Source organism: Myxine glutinosa, chromosome 1 (assembly GCF_964187855.1).
Source record: "Myxine glutinosa chromosome 1, kmMyxGlut1.1, whole genome shotgun sequence".
Taxonomy (NCBI): Eukaryota; Metazoa; Chordata; class Myxini; order Myxiniformes; family Myxinidae; genus Myxine; species Myxine glutinosa.
Window position 1 is genome coordinate 367,885,209 of NC_136261.1, and position 26,668 is coordinate 367,911,876.

At 42.6% G+C, this 26,668-nt stretch overlaps 2 protein-coding genes across 2 annotated transcripts in view; both read right to left on the bottom strand.

The window, feature by feature from the left end:
- The window catches only part of LOC137414800 (inositol hexakisphosphate kinase 2), a 55,288-nt gene extending 48,296 nt beyond the window's left edge, over nucleotides 1–6,992 (bottom strand). Inside the window, exon 1 of the mRNA XM_068100314.2 lies at nucleotides 6,874–6,992. The gene's annotated coding sequence lies outside the window, so the exon portion shown is untranslated. The remainder of the gene's footprint in view (nucleotides 1–6,873) is intronic.
- A 6,164-nt stretch (nucleotides 6,993–13,156) lies between these two features.
- Nucleotides 13,157–26,668, bottom strand: part of TIMM17B (translocase of inner mitochondrial membrane 17B) — a 38,327-nt gene continuing 24,815 nt past the window's right edge. Inside the window, exons 5-6 of the mRNA XM_068100470.2 lie at nucleotides 15,287–15,397; nucleotides 13,157–14,625 (exon numbers count right to left, since the gene is read on the bottom strand). Of these exons, the coding sequence (XP_067956571.1) occupies nucleotides 14,537–14,625; nucleotides 15,287–15,397 (200 nt within the window). The 3' untranslated portion in view covers nucleotides 13,157–14,536. The remainder of the gene's footprint in view (nucleotides 14,626–15,286; nucleotides 15,398–26,668) is intronic.

Genomic DNA, 26,668 nt, shown 5'->3' on the forward strand with positions numbered 1-26,668 from the left:
ACACACACACACACACACACACACACACACACACACACACACACACACACACACACACACACACACACACACACACACACACACACACACACTTTTAGATGTTATATATATATATACATACTGTATATATATATATCGCTTTTCGCCCGATCTCTCAATGGTGAGGAATCACTTAAAAATTAAATAAACCTCGTATCCGAATCCATATTGAGATCTTCACCAAAATCGAATCGATTAGTCCTCATCACACACACAACCTGTCCACCAGGTTTCGTCCAATTCCGTACATAACTTCGAGATATCCTGCTAAATGTCGTTTTTGGCCCTATCTATCCAATGGTGAAGAAACATTTAAAAAATTACACCAGCAGGATCCAAATCCGGATCTTCACCAAAATCGAATCATTTCGTCCTTGTCACATACTCTACATCTCCACCAAGTTTCGTCCGAATCCGTCCACAACTGTTTGATATATCTTGTTCACAGACAAACAGACATGGGATGAAAATATAACCTCCATCCACCTTCGGTGGCGGAGTAAAAAAAACGTTGTAGACTTAAACACGAGACTTCAGCGATGATTCTGCATCTGCATTTGTCATCCTTGCTTGTTTTTCTGACACATGCTCGTACAATGCGATCATCACTACTTACAAAACACAGCTGTCCATCAACGTTGCAGCACAATTAGGACAGAAATGAGTCAGCACAACCAATTAATCATCATACCAATGAATATACAAACAATCGTTTCTCTTGTTCTTTCTCGGCAGAAGTTATCCAACCTTCTCGTGTGAGTCGGGTAGGGAAGTGTTTTCTGCAGTTGAGTCTTTCACAAACCGACTGGCCAAGGCCGAAGTTCGACAGGAGCAGATTTTTTATTTAATTTAATTATGGAAAATAAGCTCACGGAAGAGCGAGGTGAATTTGGAATTTGTTCAGGGTGGCAGTGACGATTTGAATTGCCACCCGGTTTCATGGCCAATTGAGGACCTGCACACTTTGTGGTGCAACTCAGTGCCGCTGGCATCGCTTCTAGTTTTTGACCATGTCAAAGACCTCGGTCCACATTATCGTGAAAGATGCAGGGCTGGCACTCTTACATCTCCATGATTTCATAACAAGGCCATCATTTGTAGCTCGATCGAAAACTGTTCTCCCCTCTGGGATGGCATCGCTGCCCCACACCTTGCTCACCTTGACCAAGTGAAATCCAAGGCCTTCAAAATAATTGGCATCTCCCGGGATGAAGCCGAGTCTATGCACCTGTTACTTTGCCATCGTAGACATGTTGGTGGTCTCTCTGTCATCTACTACCTCCTTTCGGGTCTTGCACCCTCTGCCATTTCCGTCGCCCACCCACCCCACTCCCCTCCTCTCCAGGTTTCTGCAGGCGCACACAGTCTACCAGTAACACTTCTTGTGAAAACCCCAAATTCCAGGCTCACAGCTCACCTCCACTCATTTTGATTCATGTTGTTTCATTTCCTCTTCTTCCCGGAGCAGTTTTCACTTCCACTTATAAGCTTAATGGTTAAGGTGTCTGGCTGGAGATCTCAGGATGTTGTGTTTGGGCCCTTGTCATACCGTTGAAATAGCACCAGGTGGGTTGACTAAACCTGTAATCCACCTGAGGTCGGCAAAATGGCAAGCTTACTGGAAACGGTGGCACTGTGCATCAGCGGCACAGTCGTACTTCCAGGAAATGACAACCAGCAGCCACAGGCTGCATACAAAACAACAGCAACAGCCACTTCTGTGAATGAGAGGTTGCACCTGTTACGACATTGCTCACTCGCTTGTTCTCTCCCACCCCATAATCCTTTCTTCCTCCAGGTCTCCCATCTTGACCATCTACCCTGCTGTTGGTCTCTGCCCTCCACCACCCCTTATTTCCACTGTTATGTCCTGAGACGTTCTGCATTCTAGCTCTTCTACAAAGCATAGACTCGGATTACTAAACAAATAAATAACACGAGGAAGACAAACCTGTTCACACATCAATGATAATACAAACAAACACGATGACACATTTCTCGATTTCGCCTCGCTTCGTTTCGTGATGAGGGAAATTTTCCTTGACATGGAAACGTCGACAAGCGTTTCAGTGTAAAGTGGACAAAATGAAACGACTCGCCACACCACAATATGCAAGAAGATGCATCAAAGGAAAAGGCACACACATTGAATGAACCAGCAAAGCTTTTGTAGCATTCATCACAAAAAAAAAAAAAAAAAAATGTTTGATATGGATGCAATTGGCAGGAAGAGAAGGGGCAGACTAAAAAGGGTGGAAAAAGGAGATGGAGAAAGATACAAGAGAGATGGAAGTACAGGAAGAAGATGCTCAGAATATAGGTGTGCGAAGAGAGAAAACTTGTGTAGAGGTGTGTGGAGAGTGAAAACTTGTGGAGAGGTGTGTGGAGAGGGAAAACTTGTGGAGAGGTGTGCGGAGAGGGAAAAACTTGTGGAGAGGTGTGCAGAGAGGGAAAACGTGTGGAGAGGTGTGTGGAGAGGTGTGCGGAGAGGGAAAACTTGTGGAGAGGTGTGTGGAGTGGGAAAACCTGTGGAGAGGTGTGCGGAGAGATAAAACTTGTGGAGAGGTGTGCGGAGAGGTAAAACTTGTGGAGAGATGTGCAGAGAGTGAAAACTTGTGGAGAGGTGTGCAGAGAGTGAAAACTTGTGGAGAGGTGTGCGTAGAGGTAAAACTTGTGGAGATATGTGCGGAGAGGGAAAACTTGTGGAGGTGTGCAGAGAGTGAAAACTTGTGGAGAGGTGTGTGGAGAAGTAAAACTTGTGGAGAGGTAAGACTTGTGGAGAGATGTGCGGAGAGGGAAAACTTGTGGATGGATGTGCGGAGAGAGAAAACTTGTGGAGAGGTGTGCGGAGAGGGAAGACTTGTGGAGAGGTGTGCGGAGAGGTAAAACTTGTGGAGATATGTGCGGAGAGGAAAAACTTGTGGAGATATGTGCGGAGAGGAAAAACTTGTGGAGAGGTGTGCAGAGAGTGAAAACTTGTGGAGAGGTGTGTGGAGAAGTAAAACTTGTGGAGAGGTGTGCGGAGAGGTAAAACTTGTGGAGAGATGTGCGGAGAGGGAAAACTTGTGGATGGGTGTGCAGAGAGAGAAAACTTGTGGAGAGGTGTGCGGAGAGGGAAAACTTGTGGAGAGGTGTGCTGAGAGGGAAAACTTGTGGAGAGGTGTGCTGAGAGGGAAAACCTGTGGAGAGGTGTGCGGAGAGGGAAAACTTGTGGAGAGGTGTGCGGAGAGGGAAAACCTGTGGAGAGGTGTGCAGAGAGGGAAAACTTGTGGAGAGGTGTGCGGAGAGGTAAAACTTGTGGAGAGGTGTGTGTAGAGGGAAAACTTGTGGAGATGTGATCGGAGCGGAAAAACTTGTGGGAAGGTGTGCAGAGAGAAAACTTGTGGAGAGGTGTGCGGAGAGGGTAAACTTGTGTAGAGGTGTGCCGAGAGAGAAAACTTGTGGATGGGTGTGCGGAGAGGGAAAACTTGTGGATGGGTGTGCGGAGAGGTAAAACTTCTGGAGAGGTGTGTGGAGAGGGAAAACTTGTGCAACCTATCCCACCACCTCAGCTGTTTGGTTCATCCTTAGTTGGGAAACATGGTTGCGCAAGGTTTGGATAATCCCGTTGCACCGCTCATCACCATGGAAAGGCATGAGTGTTTCTCCTAGGAGGACTGACGTCACAATTTGCAGAGATACACTAAACAAAGCACAGTTTCTCTACGCAGATCTTAAAACACAGTCTTCCGCTACTGTGTCATCTGGTTCACAATTTCCTCGATCCCAAATCAGCTGGAAGCGCCTCTACTGCTCACTGCACCATCAAGTATATCAGAACATGCTCAATACGACATCTCAACGTGTTCACATACTGCGACTGCTGCCCTGGTTTCAGAATTTGGACATTGTGCTGACACGAAGTGTCGCTGGATTAAATCACAGGATGGATCAGGACGCAGTTCAGAGCAAAAGGAAGAGCAAAAAATTGTATAAACTGCAACATTTAAATCGAGTTCGCTTTTGATTACCGGCATCGGAGCACGAGTCCCGTTTCATGAACATTTGATGAAACGGAATGTTTACTCCAACCTCTTGGAGTAAACCTCTTGGTTTACTCCAGCTCCGAATCGGGCTGTGTTTGCCACCTTATTGGGCATGGTCACCTGACTGCACCTTGTGGGTGGTCAAGACTCCCGAGCACGCGATATTATCTACACTCTTCCAACTTGATTTGCAATTTGCCCTTTAAATAGTTTCCTGGCTTCATTCGTTCCATTACCGACATATCATACTCTGTTGCAGAGCATTCGTGCTGCCGAAGCAGTTTCTTGGCAAGGGCTATACTCGGTGGTTTGCCATCAAATCCCAGCAGTAGTCAGGGCAGGAATTTGGAATTTGTTCAGGGTGCCAGCAAGAGCTCACGTACTCTTCGCAAAGGGCACCGTGGGATCTTTAGCGCCCACCAACGTCCATCTGAGGGACGGCAGACACATTGATGAATCACCCTATCTGTGAAACACCGGGATGACAGATTATAGCTGGGTCAGGATTCAAACCCAGGCTAGACAGTTTAACGGTGTGTGTGTGTACCTCTTGGGAACCCTGACCTCATTAGTACCATCAGCTTAATCAAACAAAACGTTCACATATCTGCATAATTAACATTGCATAACGTCAAGGCAAAGATTTGGTAAGGAACCGGCACTCAACAGCCTTCCATTGAGAAAAACCATGAAAATGAACATCCACAACCTAAACGCCGACAACTTCACAGCCATAATTATCGATAAGATTATTAATATTCCGTATGTAGCATGTGGCTGCCGGTCGCATCATTGTTGGGAGTGCAGCTCACCTCTGTTTCCAATAAGCTTGCACTCATTTTGCTGACCTCAGAAGGATGACAGGCTGAGTCAACCCACCTGATGTTATTTAATGGCACGACGGGGGCTCAAACTCAGGAAAATGAGTCAAACTCTGAATCAAAGTAATGGCACGACAGGGGCTCAAACTCAATTCCCACATTTGAGCTTGCCGCTGTGGAAATCAAGGCCTTCAAGATCATTGGAATGTCTCGCGATGAAGCCGAGTCTATCACTTCACCATCTCAGACATGTTGGTGGTCTCTCTCTCTTCTTCCACCTCCTATATTACCTTGCACCCTCTGCTCTATCCATGCTTTGCCTCCCCCCCCCCCCCCCCCAAAGTTTCTGCAGTGTACGCACTGTCCACCATCAACCCTCTTCTGCTGAAACTACCAAAATCAAGACTCTCTGCGAATCCTTCACTCCTCATTTCTCATTCTCCCACCTCTGGAACAAACTCCCTCACTCTCCTCAATCCCATTCCTCCCTCCAGGTCTTCAAAACAGCCGTTCACACTTCACCACCATCTCTTATCTTCCCCCATCCAAAACCGTGATCTTTTCTGTCCCCGTTAATCCAGCCCAAAACCCACCTTCAAATTCCGTTTTCTTTCCTGAAAGTCCTTGTAGTGCCCATCTTGTTTATCCCATGTACCCCGCCCCAGTTCTCTCCCATCCACAGATCTCCTGATGTCCCTGTTCTCCTCTCTCCTCCACTCTCCAAGCTACTGCTCTTGTTCCTTTCTGGGGCCGACCACTTAGATTCTTCTGAACACAAGACATCGTTGAGATGCAGGAATTTCCACATCATCCTGTATTTGTTTGTCCAAGACGATTCTACGAGCGTTGCGATACTCTTTCCACCAGCCTTGGTGAAAAATCTGCCCTGGAGTTGTCCGGATACTGCTTCGCTGGCTGCGTTGATGGCATCACTACGTTTCTGGCATAAAGTCACTGTTCGCTTTCCACGTTGAAGGGATATGTTGTGTACAATACAAACACTTCACGTCTCTTGCAAAAATGGAAAAGAAAATGTCGATGTTTAACACTGGTCTGACAATGGCAGAAAATACAGCGCATTACCGCTTGTAACTACAACCTTTGGAGAAACAAGTCAACTGCAACATACGATCTTCACAAAACACATTACTCGATCGCTCCCAGGAAGAAAAAAAACCCAGGCAATGTATTAGCACTAGACTCGATCGAGGCCCGAAGGCCAATTACCTGATTTTAATTTTTTAAAATCCAAACATCGCTGACGACCTTCCTCTGGATGAAAGATGCAGACCCTTGCCAGGACGTGTGTGGTTTTGTCCTTTGGTCCTTGGGGTCTATGGGGTATTTTAGGTCCTTGGGGTACTGTATTTGGGTCCTTGGGGTATTTTGGAACTCTGGGTCCTTTGGAAGAGATCAGGATCTTCAGGATCTTCAGGATCTTTTTGGGTCCTCTGGATATCCGGGGTCATCTGGGTCTTTTGGGTCCTCTGGGTCTTAAAGGGTTTTCGTTTTCTAGAGGGTCTTAAAGAGTGTTCGGGTTCTAAATGGTCTTAAGAGTTTGTGGGGGTCTTAGGGGTCCGATGTGTTTTAAGGGTATTAAGGGTGTTTGTGGGTCTTTATGGGTCGGTATGGTACTTTGGGTCTTCGTGGTATTAATGGTCTCAGGGTTGCAAAGGTTCTAAAGTAATTAATTACGCATACTCATTATATTGCAATTTGTTTGAGGTTGACCCTCTAGTGACATATATTGACTGTCCTACTACTAGGAGGACCAATCAGTAAATACACCAATGGCTACTGTACAGGAGGCGAGCTCGAACGAAATATCTGAAGCTCCGCCATATTGCCATTGGCGTGAAGCCGGACCGGACTTTAAGTTTAACTCCACTTCTGCTGGAACTCATTGTGCCTACGTGTACCACGATTACCATTCATTGCACCTCATGACTACGAAGCACGGACATGACACCCATGAAGTATTTACTCACCAGAAAAGCACAAAATGAAGCGGATTGAAGAGCACGTTTCGTTCAGAACACCGAAACTCTCAGGCAGAGGAAGCGACTATAGTACGTCATCAATCTTCCTTTTTTTTCTCGTTAATTCTGTTTTTGTGGTAAAAACAATTCATTGAGCCGTATCGAGTCAGTCTATAAGATATTTATTTGTAAGCCCAAGGAGAAAATTAATTTAGTTATTACTTTAAAAAAAAACAGCTGAAAGATCCAATCCAAAACGTCAGGGAAATATATTACTGTAATGGATTTCGTGCCATGACCACTAAACACTGCACGAAAGTATCAAAGACGTGTAACGGGATTGCTGCGAGATTTATTGTCGTTTTCATCATCGCCTTCGTCGTTTCGTCTCATCATCTGTTTATTGAAGTCATATTTGGAAACTTGGCTGATGTACAGAAGTAAATTCCCTAGTCGATTTGCAGCAATAATTTTTTTCCCCCCTATTTTTGTACACCTTTCCTTTGCCATCACCACGCGCTGCATAACCTCATTGCCGGGCACCGAAGGGTTTGTGGGGTGACGCACGCTGAAAGACTCGGCAGTGACGCACGCTGAAAGGGAGTACTCAGTTTTCACTCTGGTTGTTTTCTTTCTTGTTTGTTACTTGCAAAATCGAAGATTTTTCAAGTATATTGGTCGGTTGCGTTTGTGGTTCTGTCTGTCTGTCTGTCTGTTTGTCACTGGCCTACAGGTCACAATTTTCAACCGCACGAAACTTCATCAAATGGTAGAGTTGGTCAAAAGCAAGAAGCCTGTTGTTTTTGGGGTCAAAAGGTCAAAAGGTCAACATAGGCCAAAGGTCACCAGCATTGCTAAATTTCTAAAATCCTCAATTTTCATCCGATTGACTTGAAATTTGAAGTGGACTTGCACATCTCGTCACTGAATTCAACCACCAAGTATATTTGAGGTCAACAAAGGCCAAAAGGTCAACATAGGCCACATTTCTAAAATCCTCAATTTTCATCCAATTGACTTGAAAATTGAACAGCATTTGCACATTGAGTCACTAAATGGGGAAACTAACTATTTTTGAGGTCAAAAGGTCAAAGGTGAACTCTAGGTCAACCTTCCAAAATCATCACTTTTCATCTGAAAAATCGTCACTTTTCTTCCTTTTGACCCGAGCTTTGATCAAGATTGTCAATTTTAATCTTGATGAAATGGACAATTTGCTGTATCAATGGAATTTTTTGTTTTAGGGGTGGGGGGCAGATTTTGCAAGTATCGTGCTCCGCATGACGTCTTCCTGTTTGTTTGTCCGGGCGATATCTCAACCATCCTTCGAGCTAGGAAGCTCAAATTTCGGCACAATAGTGAGCAAGTACTTTGCCAAAACCCGCATTTTTTGTTTTTTGATTAATCAATTAATTGATGAGTTATTTAATTATTAGCGATTAATTAAGTACTTTTACATTTCCTTTCTCTTCTGGCCATTATCTCAGGCACCTTTTGAGTTAGGAAGCTGATATTTGGACATGCCAATGAACAAGTGATTTGGCTGTAAAATTTATTTTGATTTATTGATTAATCAATTAATCAATTCATTATTTAATTATTCGATTAATGACTACATTTTTTTTTTTTTTAGGTTACAGATTCTGATGAAATGGTGGTGGTTTATGTGTTCTCTGACCGAATTGATTAATAATTTAATTTTTTTATGATTATTATTTATTTATTTTCATTATTAATCATTTATTTATTTTCTTTCTCATTTGGCCAATATCTCAGGCACCTTTTGAGCTCGGAAGCTAATATTTGGACATGAGTGACCAAGTGATGTGGCTATCAAGGATATTTTTGATTTATTGATTAATCAATTAATCAATTAATTATTTAATTATTCGATTAATTACTATGAAATGGTGGTGGTTTATGTGTTCTGTGACCGAATTGATTAATAATTTAATTTTTTAATGATTATTATTTATTTATTTTCATTATTAATCATTTATTTATTTTCTTTCTCATTTAGCCAATATCTCAGGCACCTTTTGAGCTAGGAAGCTAATATTTTGACATGACAGTGACCAAGTGATGTGGCTATCAATGATATTTTTGATTTAATGAATAATCATTTAATCGATTAATTTATTTATTGATTCATTATTTATTGATTAATCAATTAATTATTTAATTCTTTATTAATGACTTATTTAATTAAATTTCTAAAAGATACATCTTCGGATGAAGCACTAGTGGTTTAGTTATGCTATTAGCCAATTGATTAAGAAAATATTTTGTGATAATCTTTTATTGATTTTAATTATACAATTAATCAATCAATTAGCGTACACCTCTCCCTACCAATGCAGCCTCCATGAGTTGCACTGCGGTATTGCCGGGTGCCTTAGGCGCCCCGGCAATGCCGCGCTGTAGGATATTTAATTATTTGGCATAGGGGCGGTGTACTTTGAATGTATGTGTACTTGTCTTTTATTGATTTTAATTATGCAATTAATCAATCAATTATAAGACACCACTCCCTTCCAATGCAGTCTCTATGAGCTGCACTGCGGTATTGCCGGGTGCCTGAGGCGCCCCGGCAATGCCGCGCTGTAGGATATTTAATTATTTGGCATGGGAGCGGTGTACTTTGAATGTATCTGTACTTGTTTTTTTTCCTTGATTTCTTTCTTGTTTGTTTGTCCGGGCGATATCTCAGCCATCCTTTGAGCTGGGAAGCTCAAATTTCGGCACAATAGTGAGCAAGTACATTCTCTAAAACGCTATTTTTTGTTTTTTGATTAATCAATTAATTGATGAGTTATTTAATTATTAGCGATTAATTAAGTACTTACACATTTCCTTTCTCTTCTGGCCATTATCTCAGGCACCTTTTGAGTTAGGAAGCTGATATTTGGACATGCCAATGACCAAGTGATTTGGCCCCAAAGGCTATTTTTGATTTACTGATTAATTAATTAATCAATTAATCCATTAGTTATTTAATTATTTGATTAATGGCTAATTTTTTTGTTTGTTTTGTTACAGGTTCGTCTGAAATGGTGGTGGTTTATGTGTTCTATGAGCCAATTGATTAATTATCTCAAAAATTTATGATTATTATTTATTTATTTTCATTATTAATCATTTATTTATTTTCTTTCTCATCTGGGCAATATCTCAGGCACCTTTTGAGCGAGGAAGCTAATATTTGGACATGACAGTGACCAAGTGATGTGGCTATAAAGGATATTTTTGATTAATCATTTAATCTATTTTATTTATTGATTAATCAATTAATTATTTAAGTTTTTTATTAATGACGTATTTAATAAAATTTCTAAAAGATACATCTTCGGATGAAGCACTAGTGGTTTAGTTATGCTATTAGCCGATTAAGAAAATATTTTATGATAATCTTTTATTGATTTTAATTATGCAATTAATCAATCAATTATTGTGCACCTCTCCCTCCAAATAGTCTCTATGAGCTGCACGGCGGTATTGTCGGGTGCCAGCGGGGCCCCAGAAATGCCGTGATGGAGGATATTTAATTATTTGGCATGGCGGCGGTGTACTTTGAATGTATCTGTACTTCTTCTTCTATTTTTGGTATTGCAGTGCTATTTAAAAACTTTTTCTCCAAAAAATTAGCATAACATAGGTTTATACCCTTACCTTTTTTTTTTCTTTTTTTTTACTATTATGGAGACTTTTTACTATTTTCCTGGACTTTGTTTTATTACACCAAATTAGTTGCTATTTTTCACTATTTCCATTAGCCTCGTGTTGGCTTAACAGTTAAGGTGGCAGGCTTGAAACCTTAGGGTCCTGAGTTCAAGCCCTTGTGTGCCGTTGACATAATACCAGGTGGTGTTATTACTTAACCTCAAAAATATATGACTCAAATAACTCAACCTATTCATCCTTCCAAGTTCAGCAAAATGAGTTTCCAAGTTCAGCAAAATGAGTTTCAAAGTTCAGCAAAATGAGTTTCAAAGTTCAGCAAAATGAGTACCAATGTACTCGTAACAGAGGCAATGCATCAGCAGCACAGCCATGGTTCCAGAAAATGATGCAACAAACATCTAACTACTTTTGTGGTCTGTTTTCTTTAACACCAAATTTGTTGCTATTTTTTTTTTGTTCCAAATTTCGTTATTTATAATATATTTTTATGCCTCCGCTGAAGAATTTGCCGGAGGGCATTGTGTTTTCAGGTTGTCCGTCCGGCTGGCCGTCCGTGATAGGTTTTCGTTACCGCGATAACTTGAGAACGTCTGAAGGGATCTTAGTCAAACTTGGTACAGGTATGTATAATGAGGAAAGGATGAACTGATTAGATTTTGGGGTCAAGGTCAAAGTCTATAATAGGTCTATAACTTGAGAAAGGCTGAAGTGATCTCATTCAAATTTGGTACAGATATGTATAATGATGTAAGGATTAACAGGTTAGACTTTGGGGTCAAGAGGTCAAAGACCAAAGGTCAGAGGTCATGCCAGGTAAAAATGTGATAACTTGAGAACAGCTGAATGGATTTAAATGAAACTTGGTACAAGTATTATAATGATGTAATAATGTGGGCGGAGGCATATCGGTCGACGTTGTGACGTCAAAGAGTGTCGTTCTAGTTTCACTATTTTTTCCTACTTTTTTTTATATTCCAAAACTGGCTATTTAAAATAGATTTTCTCGTATTTTTTTTGTTTGTTACAAACTCACTATTTAAAATATATTTTTCTATTTTTTGTTCCAAATCTCACTATTGAAAATATAATTTTTCAAATGCAGAAAAATAGGAGAAAAAAAAATCCATGTATTTTTTCCCTATTTTTCTCCTGTTCTTTCCTACTTTTCTGTTCCAAAACTGGCTATTTAAAATATATTTTTTCATATGCAGAAAAATAGAAAAAAACCAATTTACATATATATTTTTCCCTATTTTTTTTACCCCTATATTTTAACAATTACTTTGTGCCATGTGTTCATTAATTCTCTCGCAGATCGATTCTTCAAGCTACCCAAACCCCGCGGGGTCTGTTCAGGGCACATTCGATTCCCCCGATGATGCTGCAAATGTTGTTTGAGGCAGTCATAAAATGCAACCCCGAAGCCATCCATTTGTCATTTATGACGTCATTGTGCTTACATCAGACGATATTGCATTGTGTTTATAATACGGTTTCCATCGAGCAAAGTTTTCAATGTCTATAGACACGTACGATTATATTTTGTTGGTAACAGAGAAGTGAAATGGATTTCGGTTGCGTCTTGGTTGTGCTCCATCTATGAGCTCATGTTGCTGCAAATATCTGGTCCCTGAGATGATCTTTCCCAATTCCGGTGAATGAACAAACACAGCAACCCAGAGGCAATGTCAACAAAACATGTTCCTACCTGTATGTCGATGGTTCAACTCATAGTTTGAATTAACACGGTATGGATAAAGCACAGATATGATGGTCCAAATGACCACCTCCTGTGTCCACGTTCCTTGTAATAGCCCAAAGGATCTTTAGTTCACATCCTATCATGTGACTGTCCAACAGCACTGATTGGAGGCTTGATGTTGGCTTAACGGTTAAGGTGGCTGTCTTGAGATCTTCGGGTCATGAGTTTGAGCCCCTGTCATGCTGTTGAATTAATACTAAGTGGGTTGACTCAGCCTGTCATCCTTCCGAGGTCGGCGAAATAAGTACCAGTTTGCTGAGATGAATGAGAGATTCGAGTATCCGGCGTCGGAGTGGCGACCCAATAGCCTAGAAACTGCTTGGGCAGCCCTATGCATCTGCAGATACAACAAGGAGTGGTCATCATCTTAAGATCTTAGGGTCCTGAGTTTGAGACCATCAACCCGTTGAAATAACACCAGGTGAGTTGACTCAGCCTGTCATCCTTGAAAAGCCACAACTCCAGAAAATAATGTAACCAGCAACCATAGGCTGCACACGAAGCAACAACAACACTGATTGGAACAACTATCAGGGATGCCTCTCCGCCGTGGTTGTACCCCCCCCCCCCCCCCCCCCAACGCAAGTCAGGGGCCAAATCTTCCCTGCTAACCAGATTCGTCAGGGCAACTCTGTCATGGGCCTGACTTTGTGAAGGCCAACCTGGATATGGAGGATCTTTGGGTCACTCCTACAAGATCGATCGGTTGTTTCCGTGCCGTGGGATTGTTCGAGGGAACTGTCCGGGGCTATACAACAACAACAACAACAACAACAACCACTGATTTAGCAGATACAGCATGCCAGGTTTTGACATCACACACACAAAATAAAAAACAGCATCTCAGAAAACTTTTTAAAATTTAATTGCATGGTAAATAACTCGGGTGTGGGTTGTGCATCAACAAATGCTCACATTTAGGCAAAATGTACACAATTCTTAATGTGAGAGATAAATAGATACATTTACTTTATTGAAATCGACTGTAAAGTAATTGAAAGAGCGTACCGTGATGGCACGGCCAGGTTAGTGTCGTTTGAACGTCGGTTTGCATGCCCGGTCAGTGAATTAAAGTATACAAAAGCACATTTGACCAATTTAATTTGTCCCGATTCACACAAACTCAAATCATAAACTATTGCAATAATTATTTACTTAAGTATTTCAACATCGATCAGCCATATCATCGATGTTTCAACGTGTACTTCGATTGTAATGTGCGGACACAGCTTGATAAATGACAACACATCAGGAGAATTAAAATCTAATTTTTCTGGTATTTTTGAAGAAATCAAATCGTTTTACCTGGTTTTCTGAGATGACGCTTCCTGGCAAAGAAGTAGGGAACCTCTCGGTTTAGCGTACGAGAACTACTGCGCCCAACGCTGATCCATGATCTTAAAGTACTTATAGCCTCTAAATCCTCTCCAGCACTTGTTTAAACAAGAAACTTGTGTAAAATATTTACTACTACTGATGTATGACGAGTATTATCGAGAGTAACACAAATATCACAAGTTATATGCGACTCTGCTGGGCAACTTCCTTTACTCAGCATTCCCAAAGTAGCTTGGGCCTGGAATCAGCAAATTTTTGAAGTTCAGCAGCACACACCAGGACATGAAATTTCAACAAAAAATTATACAAAGACATACAATAAAAAAACAGGTTCAAACATCAAGGTCCTGAGCAGTGGAGAGAGAACAATGCTGCTGATCGGCAAAATGAAAAATATAAATCTATAAGTGCAAATACTCCATCACTCAACGTATACATAACCCTAATGTCATCCTCTACACCTAAACGGAGCTTTTGGGCATCGAGCATTCGCACGGCATCATCTTACGGAAAGCTGTTTAAGGAGCAACATGGAGTAAAAACTCAATGCAGATTTTGATTCCACAATGGTGTTCGATCAATGGCAAACACTGGGGGAAGGGAGAATGAGGGGTGAAGAAAATGTCGGGAGAAAACTACAGCTTCAAGGTGGATAAAGGAGGCAAAAGGCAGGAGGCCAAGACAATGGAGAGATGGAGAGTTCTCCACATCGAGCACTACCCAAAAGAACCATGTGTAACGGTCATGGATTTGTAAAATTGCATCTTCATATGAGTCTTGGACAGCACTGTTTTGGACTTGCATCCTCATCAGCAAGACAAAACGATCGATCCATGGCTACGGAAAATTTGGATAAAGCACCAAAGAGGAAAAGGCAAATGGAGATACTAGCTATTGATACTGGCTGTATGACCCAAAACCAGCAGTTGGTGAGTCCTTCGGCGGTAGTTGTGTGGGGTCATCCATAATCTGAGGTGGTACTGGAGAGAAAATAGCGATAGGTTAATTAAAGGAATGAGGTGTCAACATCAAATCAAATAAGGAGCGAGTCCATCGACCATTATATGCGTGAAAGCACACAACCTCGGTTTGTATAAGATTGCTATCTCACCTTCAACGTAAAACAAGTTCTACTGATCCATCAAAGTGATTTTACAAAACAATTATCGATTAGAAAAATGACAAGGAAAATTCAGGCCAAAGTAAAAGTGTGTTTGTCGTTCAAGACTCGGTGGCGTAATCGTTAGCCTCAAAACATATTGAGGAAGCATTGCGGAATCTTTTGCTCCTAGTACATATTTTAGGATTGATGAAGAACCACCTTTAGAGGCCATTTTCCCCCTGCAGAGCAGGGGTTGGCCTTTTTCAGGCACCGCGGTCCCCTTTTTGAAGCAACGTTTTACAGCCGGATGCCCTTCCTGCCTGTTTAATTTTCACAGGGAATTACCAGTGAACTGGTACTCAATTTGCCGACCTCGGAAGGATGACAGGCTGAGTCAACCCCCCTGGCGTTAATTCAGCGATCGACCGGGATTTGAACCCAGGATCCTAGGATCCCAAGCCGGCACCCTATCCGCTAAGCCAACACCAGGCTTATATTTTAGGATTGATGAAGCCAGCAAAATTAAAGGAGTCTCTTACCATTCTGAAACTGGCCTGAGGTATAGCGTGTCAAAAGAATGCCCACACCTTCAATGAGAGCTAGGAGGACACCACCCATAATGGCTGATCCTACCATGGTTGTTGGGCCACCTGTGCAAACACAAAGCAAAATAAATAAATAAACAAGTCAAATTTTCAAATAAAAGATGTTATCATATTAAACAAAGTGGTCAGTAAAGCAGACACCAATAATTTATAGCCGATTCACAAAGAACCTCAACCATAAAAATGTAACGACGATTGGTCTTTATATTGATTGTGGCATCCCCATTTTGTTTGCCAAGTGTCACGTGACGATTCACAAAAGGAAAGCTTAAATGGAATATTTTGTGAACACAATTCATATAAAACCCATTCTATGTGGTCTTTACAATATGCAAAAACAACAAAAAACACAGATATTCCGTAGGAAGTGAAAAGGCAGGAAATAAATAAATAAATAAACAAACAACATTACACCTCTCCCCTCCCTCCCCCACCCCCACACCAACACGTCTCAGCAAAATACGAGTGCACATTTGGGGTTTGCCTCGGTAGGTGATGTCAGACATCAGCCACTCTTATAATGGACTGCGGTGTTTAAGTGAGGAACTCCTGCAAAATGAGAGGCAGAATCATGACTTTTCCACATTGTGCTTTCCACTGCCTCCTATCCTCCGGCACCTCACTTTTCCATGGGGTGAAGATGCTGTTCTTACACCCAAAAAATAAAAACAAGAAGACGTCATGCAGAGCACGACACTTGCAAAATCCACCCCTCCCCCCCAAAAAGGCTGTCATGGATACATAATACATCAAATTTACATAATACATCATAATACATCAATACATCAAATTTTTGACCTTCAAAATAGTTGGTTTCCCAATTCAGTGATGCACGATGCAATTGCTGTTTAATTTTTAAGTTAATCGGATGAAAATGTATGATTTTGGAAGTTTTACCTCGAGTTGACTTTTGACATTTTGACCTCAAAAATAGTGGGTTTCCCAATTCAGTGATGCACTGTGCAATTGTTGTTTAAATTTCAAGTTAATCGAATGAAAAATAATTTCAGAAATTTGACCTAAAAATCAATAGGCTTCTTTATGTCCAACTCTACCATCTGGTGAAGTTTCGTGAAGCTCGGTTTAAAATTGTGAATGGTATGCAATTGACAGACAGACAAACAGACAGACAAACTGACAGAGAATAACACACAAGACCAACCAATATACCTGAAAAATCTTCGATTTTGCAAGTAATAAAAAAGAATGGGGAAACTGCGTGCACACATTGCGGCATCAATCTACAAATTACGTAACAAAATAATCAAGGGTATGCCCAACACCATTGAGGTGCATCATATGAGTGCCAAACAGAGGAGGCATAAACACCTAAAACTCCACGACAGCAGCAATTTGTACTGTTTTACAACACTGGTGTCTCACACAGCTGAACGGAAGTTTCACAAATCTAATGTCTTTCCCTTCCCCAATCTTCAACTTCACACTGTTGTGTATCAGCTTCATCAGCAAGCCTTTTCAACAAACTGGGTGGTGTAATGGTTAGATCATCCGCTCCGAGTCTGTGAGATAGAGGGTTTCGAACCCCGGCCAATTCATACCAATGACTTTCAAAATGGTACGTGCCGCTTCCTTGCTTGAAATCGTTATATTTCAGCATTCAAAATGTTAAGGGCATGGTCATTCCCCACAGGTTGGCATCCGTGGGGAGGAGGAAATTCCTCCTCAGGAAATGGCCCACATAGGTCGCATTATGATTCGTATCAAATAAATTGAAGTGAACCTCAAAAATGATTCAAACCTACATGGAAATGTCGTCATTCAGACCACATGCAAATCCATGGAAATGAGGAAGTTTCTCTTAGTAGACAGGAGCAGAACATCCCTTGAGCCTAGACCCTTGTTAAAATGAAAAAAAAAGTGTATGTTCATGATGAGTGTTCGGTAGAAGGAGACTAAATGATGGGTATACGTTTGTTCAGATTATTTACTGCTTTACATCCATGAGGTTAATGCAGAAAAAAGGACACTCTTGGAGTCCATGCCAAGTACCCTGATGAGGTCACCGTTACCTTTATTCGATTCCCAAAAGCCAAAAAGAGATTGAAGTGTTTCCTTGGAAGGAACGGCAAGCCAAGTCAGTTTCTTTTTATTTATTTATTTTTGATGTTGAAGGCTCCAATCACGGACTATATAGTCCTCATTGAGGCCAGGCCTTAAATAAAAGAGCTGCATAAAGAGAAATAAAAGAGAGCGAGAGTGTAAAGGTGAGGAGTGAAAATAAGTAAAAAAAAGTGTGTGATGAAAAGTTGATGATTTTTTTTTGCAGAAAGAGAGATTAACACTAGCTATAATTTGAGTGAGACAGAAAGTAAGACCAGCAATCCTGACATGGAGTGTAAGATGGTTCCGGGCACCACTTTAACACTCCGAAGTCCGAACGGTAGTACTACCCTGAGTGGTTGCTGTCTACATCCTACTACCTCAAAATAAAAAACGGTCCATCCAGATGAGTATTTTTTAGGAGACACCATTTCCTTACTGGATGGCCATTGGCTCCCTAAGGGAGCCCATCCGCTCTTTAACAGGTATTGTTTTAGTCCTGCAGGGTGTCACCCTCCCCACAAGCAGCCAGTGAGGGTCGCCTGTTTAGTCGCCGACTACCCGACCATGCGGCATGTAGCACCCGGTTACCTGTTACCAGTGGCAGTCAAGAGAACAACCTGACTAAAAAAAACAGATACCAGGGTACACTGGAAAAAAAAACCTCCGCTTTGAGCTGTCTAACCTGGGTTTCAATCCCGGCCAAACTTTCAACTGTCACCCTGGTGTTTAACATGTGGGGCGAGGCATCAATGTTTGTGCCATCCCGCAGACCAGCCTGCCAGTACCAGCCGAGAGCACATACCTCCACCAGGCTGAACAGTTTACGTTTTGTATCCAAACGATACGCAGGTCTTCATAAAAATGAAATAAGTTCATCCTTATTACACACCCAACCTGTCCACCAAGTTACGTACGAATCCGTCCACAACCTTTTGAGATATCGTGCTATATTTTAGTTTTTGGCCCTCTCAATGATGAAGAATCACTTAAAATTATAGTATATGGATCTGGATCTAGAATTTTCATCAAAATCAAATAAATGCGGCCTTGATGCACATACAACTTCTCCACCAAGTTTCGTCCGAATCCGTCCAGAACTTTTTGAGATGTGCTGCTCACAAACATAAAAACGTAAAACAAAAACAAAGCAAATACAAGGGTGAAAGTATAACCTCCATCCACCTTCGGTGGAGTGGTAATATATATATAATGTCTGTGTGTCTGTTTTGCATCCCCAACCAAACCACTGGTCACACAAAATAAAATAAAAAGAAAATGGTACCATATTCATCGCCAACGACCCAGGCCAGTGCAGTGCAAAACAAGAAAGAGCAATCAGAGATTGCAGACCCTCGTCAGGACGTGTTTTTTTGTATTTTTTAAGGCTTTTGCGTCAAAACAAATATAGCGGCCGAACCATGACCGATGATGTCATCATTTTTTTTTTCTCCACCAATTTATCCCTAGATGTCGCTCAAGAAATTTCATCTTGAGGATGAAAAAATGAGGAATCTTTTATTTTTTCCTCCACCAAATTATCCCTAGATGACGTTCAAAAAATTATCTCGAGAGGATGAAGTTTTGTACTTGTCGAATTATGACGTCATAATGGAGGCACCTCTGACATCATCATTAACATATTGTCCTATCAGCCCTGTGGTTAATACCACTGGGTGACAAATAGCTGTAACGGTCCTTTACTTCGAAGCGCATAGCCGAAACTGGCGGTTGGTCCGTAGTGCGCGGTGAGGGAACCGAAGTGCTTGCCTGGACGGAGGGAGCCACACGGGTTTATTCTCAGACCCAACACCATGCAAACAAGACACAACAAATGAAATGCAACAATAGGGATTCAATGAAATAAAACACGGCAAAATAAAGGTTGAGGTAAAACTAAATCCTAATTTGAGATGTCTCCAGTCAGACACAAATACACAACAGGGGAATGACAAAAGAAAATAAATTATTTTATTGAGTCAGCCGGTACTCAGCTCGGGTCCAAAATGTGTTGAGGGGCTTGTTGGTCGTCGCCGCTGGTGTAGCCACTCGCACGGGAGGTGCTCCGACAAAAATTATTTTGTTGAGTCAGCCGGTACTCAGCTCTGGTCCAAAATGTGTTGACAAGCATGTTGGTCATCACCGCTGGTGTAGCCACTCGCATGGGAAGTGCTCCGACAATGGCGCCGAACCCTTGCGTCAAAATCGCCCAGGCGCGAAGCAAACAATGAGACGCCCTTCCTCGCTTCCACCGCCGAACGCAACGCGGATCCAGCTACCCCGAAAAGCACCACCGTCCAACGATACCACCTCCACCGATGTTGCTAAGGTTCACAGAGCTCTGAAAAGTTCTCTTCACGAGCGCACCCGAGACAACGCGACCTCCCGAGATGAAAGCCAGACCAAGAGAGTCTTCTTCTTCCTGAACGAACCTTCCTGCTCTCTGACGTCACACCGACCAATGGCCAAGCTCTCGCGAATCACCCCATGGTCATGCTCGACCAATGACGAACTTCGGGGCATGGCCTGCCGCTTTGCTCGGCGTGAGCGTCATTGAGGTGTGGCTTACTTGCCTATCGGTACTGCCTGGCTTGCAGGGGTTGTTATTGTTGTTGGTGTTAAAGACGCGAATTTTTATGGCCGGCCTTGTGGTAATTGTAAAAACACAGGGAAAACCACAGGGAGCAATCACAGACTGGGAAAAACTAACTTTAATCCCTACCTAGATAACATATACAGTCATGTGAAAAAGTAAGTACACCCCATGTAAAGTTTTGACTTTTTCAACATATTTCAACATACAGCTATTTGATCTTCATTTCAACAATATTGACAGATAAAGGTGATATAATATAACAAATATCATGAAACATTTACATTTTGTAGTTCAATGTATAATTTAAATAACCATAAATACAAATTTCGCATGTGGAAAAAGTAAGTACACCCTTGCCTCTAATAGGTGCGATTGCCCCCTTTGGCAAAAACAACCTCAAGTAGGCGTTTCTTATAACTGTCTACCAGTCTCTGACCGACTGGGAGAAATTGTTACCCACTCCTCCATGCAGAATTCTTTCAGCTGTGCGATGTTTGAGGGGTTTCTTGCATGCACAGCTAGTTTCAAATCCCCCCACAACATCTCGATGGGATTTAGATCCGGGCTTTGACTTGGCCATTCCAGAACCCTCCATTTCTTTCTTTTCAGCCATTCCTTGGTGGATTTACTGGTATGTTTAGGGTCATTGTCATGTTGCAAGGTCCACCTTCGGTTGAGTTTCAACTTTCCGACAGATGGCCTCACATTATCCTCAAGCACCCTCTGGTACAATGAAGAATTCATAGTGGATTCTATGATGGTGAGCTGCCCAGGCCCTGATGCAGCAAAGCTGCCCCAAACCATAATATTTCCACCACCATGCTTTACAGTTGGTATCAGGTTCTTGTGGTCAAATGCTGTCTTTGGTTTTCGCCAAACATGTCTTCTGGTACTGTGGCCAATTAGCTCTACCTTTGACTCATCTGTCCAGAGCACATTGTTCCAGAAGTGCTGGTCTTTGCCTAGGTGTTCATTGGCAAACTTTAGTCATGCCCTGATGTTCTTTCTGGACAGCAAAGGTTTCCTCCTGGCACACCTCCCATGTAGATCAAATTTGTGCAGCCCCTTTCTAATGGTAGACTCGTGCACTTTGACATCAACAGTGGCAAGAGCTACCTATAGGTCCCGTGATGACATTCTGGGGTTCTTAGAGACTTCTTTCAGCATCTTGCGGTCTGCCCTCGGGCTGAACTTGCTGGGGCGGCCTCGCCTGAACACGTTGGCAGTTGTTTGGATTCTTCTCCACTTGTAGATGATCTTCCGGACAGTCGAATGATTGATTTCAAATTGTTTGGAGATCTTTTTAAATCCCTTCCCAGGCTCGGAGGCATCTATAACCTTCTTTCTGAAGGCCTCAGAGAGCTCTTTTGATCTTGGCATGGTGACGCCGCACACTTCAACAACAAAGCGCAAACCAAACTAAATGTCTGAGGTGTAAATAAGACAGGTTCCTCCAAGATCCTCTCTAACGATGTTCCAATCATTTGCACCTGAGCTGGTGCACCTGATTCTAATTTTAGGTATTTGAAGTAGTGATAAATGTGGGGGTGTACTTACTTTCTCCACATGTGAAATTTGCATTTATGTTTATTTAAATTATACAATGGACTACAAAATTACAAAATGTTTTTTTTTTTAAACTAAAAAAAACACCTTAAGAGGCCATTTTACCCCGCAAAGCGGGGGTTGGCCTTTTTTGGGCACCGTGGTTGTTGTTGTTTTTTGTTGGTCCCCTTTTTGAAGCAATGTTTTACGGCCGGATGCCCTTCCTGCCGCCAACCCTTTTTGTCGCCTTTTATGACAAACAGGGAATTACCAGTGAACTGGTACACAATTTGCTGACCTCGGAAGGATGACAGACTGAGTCAACCCCCCTGGCGTTAATTCAGCGATCGACCGGGATTCTAACCCAGGATCCTGGGATCCTGAGCTGGCACCCTGGCCGCTAGCGCAACACCAGGACTACAAAATGTAAATGTTTCATGATTTTTTTTATTTTTTTATTTTTTTGCATACAAGATCGAGGCTCGTGAAAGAGCGAACATTAATCACACAGAAAGACAAACAGACACACAGACACATACAACAAATAACATCGGGAGCGGTAGACAAGATGGGGTAAGAGGGGGAAGGACACAAACAAAACATTTGAGAGCAGGGACCGAGAGACATGGAGACATGGAGAGATCTGTGGGAGGGAGAGGGCTTTGGGGGGGAGGCATGTGAAGGGGGGGGGGTGGGAGAGGTATAAACATATGGACACTGCCAGGACTTCCAGGAAGGAAGTTGGAATTTCAAACAAGGTGGATCTGGGGTGAATTAGTGGGGGTAGAAAAGATCAAGGTTTTGGATGGGGGAAGATAAGAGATGGTGGTGAACAGCTGTTTTAAAGACCTGGAGGGAGGAGTGGGATTGAAGGGACTGTGGGAGTTTGTTCCAGAGGCGGGAGAAAAGAGGAATGAAAGAGTGAAGGTGAGCAGAGAGCCGAGATTTCGGCAGTTTAACCATCAGAGGGTTGCTGGCAGATCTTGTGCGACCTGTAGGAATATTTGGGGGACAGAGCACAGAGAGAGCTGGGGGAGCAAGGCCGGAGAGGAGTCGGTAGAAGACAGAAAGACCACCTACCTGCCTGCGGTGAGTGAGTGAAAGGCCCTCAGAGATAGCTTCATCGCGGGAGATTCCAATGATTTTGAACGCTTTGGATTCAACAGCGTGAAGCCGAGCAAGGTGTGAGGCAGGAGCACCAGCCCATAGGGGAGAACAGTATTCCATTGAGCTGCGGATGAAAGCCTTGTATGTGGTGAGGAGCTCAGGTGTGCCGAGGAAGGACTTCGCACGACAGAGGATGCCCAGTCGGCGACTGGCTTTGGAGGCCAGCTTGGAAATGTGGTTTTCCCAAGAAAGATCATGGCAGATAGTGAGACCCAAAAGCTTGAGCGACAGAACTTCTTGGAGAGGATTGTTGAGAAAGTAGATGGGAGGGTTGTCCAGTCGATCTTTTCGGAGAGACATAGTAAGAGAGTGAGATTTGTCAGGATTGAAAGACATGTTCCACTTGTTTGACCAGTCTGTGATTTTGTCCAGGTCTTCAGAGAGTAAGGAGGCTGCAGACTGCCGATCTGAGGGAAGAGGCATGGAGCGGCAGAGAGTGGAGTCATCAGCAAAGAGATAGAGAGGATTTTCCAGAGAGTCGGAGAGATCATTGATAAAGACCAGAAAAAGCACAGGGCCCAGCACACTGCCTTGGGGAACTCCAGCCTGAACAGGAAGGGGAGATGAGAGAAATCCATTCAGGGCCACACGTTGACTACGACCAGAGAGGAAGTCCGCAAGCCATGCATGGAGATTTCCATGAACACCATAGGAGGAGAGTTTGGTGAGCAGAGCTGGGTGCCAGACCGTATCGAAGGCACGTGATATGTCAAGGGAGACAGCTCTGATTTCCTGTTTGGCATTGAGGACCTCCATCCATTGTTGAGACAGCAGAAGCAGCATGTCCAGAGTAGAGTGACCTGGTCTGAAACCAAATTGATGATCAGAGATCAAGCCATTGGAGAAGAGGAAAGATTTCATATCCGAAGCAATGATGGATTCCATGACTTTGCTGATAATTGGGAGCAGGCTGATTGGTCTGTAGTTGCAAGGATCTGTTTTTGCACCTTTTTTGTGTAAAGCGGTAATGTTAGCTGATTTCCAGGATGCTGGCAGATGACCTTGAGCAAAAGATAGGGTGAAAAGAACAGAGAGAGGGTGAGATAGAGTGGCAGAGCAGGATTTTAGGACCCGTGGGCTGATGTCGTCTGGTCCAGTTGCAGAATCAGAGTCGAGGTTTGACAAAAACTTCTCCACCTTGTCAGGAGAGAAGGACACAGAGTCCAAGAGCAGTTGAGTTCGACTGGGAAAGGTGGGAACAGAGAGAGATGGGTTTGGGACTAAGGATTTTGAGGCAAACACAGAGTTGAGGCATTCGGCTTTGTCACGTGCGATGTCAACTGTGTGGCCATTTGAGGTAAGGGAGGGGATAGAGGGGGAACAAACACCAGAAACGGATTTGACCAGACGCCACCAGGATTTGGAGGAAGGAGACAGGTTTGAGAGTTCATTCTTGAGTGACGAGAGATAGTGCTTCCTGGCACTCCTGAGGGTAGACACACACTTGTTCCGAGCTTGGTGGAAGGAACTGAGATTGCCTTCAGTTGGATTAGCCTTCCAAGAGGCAAAGGCAAGTTGTTTCAGGGCAACTGCCTCACCACAAGATTCAGTGTACCATGGACGGGAGGAAGGGTAAGACAACTGAAGGCGAGATGGGATAAATCTGTGCATGAGAGAGATCAGTTTGCTTTGGAAAGCAAATATTTGTTATATTATAACTATATATAACTATATAGTTTGATATAATATAACAAATTTGATATTTGTTATATTATATCACCGTTATCTACCAATATTGTTGAAATGAAGATCAAATAGCTGCATGTTGAAATATGTTGAAAAAGTCATCACTTTACATGGGGTGTACTTACTTTTTCACGTGACTGTAGCTCCACCCCCCATGTGAAGACATGAACAATCTTAAGCTCGTTTCACGAATTAATACATCGAGATGTCTCCTACGTGTCCACGGTCCATGCTAATACTATATAATCCTACCTGTACTAAAGTATTTCATCCTCTACCCCCACACATGTAACAATATGTTATTCCCCATGGAGAGTACTTTAAAATGAGCCATGCCTCCATTTTTTTCTATGTAGCACTTTCAGAGATATAGAGGTGCAAGGTTTTTCGGTTTTTCCAAGATGGCGCACTACCACGTGACCTATGACGTCATAATTAGAATTTAAAAAATTATACAGGAGGAGGCATTTGTATGGTCAAAATTTCGTGTCAATAGGACCAACGGTTGCAGAGAAAATCATATTTATTCTGTGCAGACAAACAGACAGATAGACAAACAGACAGACAAACAAACAAAAAGACTCAAATGCAATATCCTCTCCTCTGGCGAGGGTAAAAAAAATGATATGGATTAAAAACAAAATATTATTTACATTGATAAATGCCCAGACAAAACAAACATGGACTATGATTCAGATGGACATGTCAGGAGATGCTGCCGATTGGCTGTGCAAGGATAGGTGCACTGTGATTGGCTCCTGGCAAGTGATATCAAAAACATAGTAAGTGATATCAAAAGCAAAAATATGTGTATGACTTATGTCCATATACTATACAGTATAATATATCGTGGTTATATGCCTTAGAATCTTCGATCATTGCAATTGCACTGAGCCATGGATTAGTACCCAGTCCTAAGGCCTGCCGATCTGTGCTACTTAATGGAATAGAACCACCTTTCGAGGCCAGGGGTTGGCCTTTTTTGGGCACCGTGGTCCCCTTTTTGAAGCAATGTTTTACAGCCGGATGTCCTTCCTGCCGCCAGCCCTGTTGGTCACCTCTTGCGACACACAGGGAATTACCAGTGAGCTGGTACTCAATTTGCCGACCTCGGAAGAATTACAGGCTGAGTTAAACCCCATGGCGTTAATTCAGTGATCGATGGGGATTCAAACCCAGGATCCTAGGATCCCAAGCCAGCACCCTACCCGCTACGCCAACACCAGGCTATTGCTACTTAATGGAATGGCAGCGCATAATTTAAAATTGGGGTGGAGTCAAGCCAGATGTCCAGCCAATGGGTGTAAAGCATTGGGGTGGAGTCAGGGCAGCTGAAAACTGATCCATGTATAATAGATGATATTTTCTATGTTCAAAAAGGGCATATCTTCATGAAAAACTGGGGAAACTCCCCAAAACTCAAACTTGTTCTGTAATTTATCATAATAAAGCCATGTATCAAGTTTGAGATGAATATGTTAAAAGGTATGGGGAAAAGGTCTAGAAAACTATAGGTAGATGGAGAGATGGACAGATGGAGAGCAAACCTATAGTCCCCTCCAGGTAGGGGACTAATAAATTAAAATTAGCTACAAACAATGCAGCACAAATTGAGCTTGGGGCTTGCTCATATTTCATATACTAGGGCATGCCCGTACTATATCTATATCTAAAATTATATCCCCCCCCTCTATTTACATGAAATGGTTTGGTCCAAAGCGAACGGCTTGCGAGTACGGTGACAATCCCCCCCCCCCTCTATTTACATGAAATGGTTTGGTCCAAAGCGAACGGCTTCGGAGTTTGGTAAAGAAATCGCCATAGCGTGCCCAAACGCGCAGGAAAGCGAAAGAATCGCAAATTTAAGGAAATGCCCGTACTTCCGTAAGGAAGAGAAAAGAAATGAAAAGGAAAAACATTCCAAACCGCGAGGGAAAACAACACGGCACGTCGACACAACAACGTGTCCTGTGATTGGCCGTACGTCGCTGCCAGTAGCTGCCCCCAAAAAAAAGCTTTCACCGTCCGGCGACTGAATTTAAGGGGAAAAATAAAACGCTCTTCGCTTAAAACAACGCCCTTCGCTCTGACTGAATTGGGACAATGTTTTTATGTTTTTAATTGAATTACTATCCGTAATGGCGCACGCTCTCACGGGAGCTCCGGAAGGTCGTATATCGCAGTTACGATGAATCGCAAATTAGTTTTTATTAGTTTTAAAACATAGTTTAACGCCAACATAGCGCCAACATAGTTTGCAA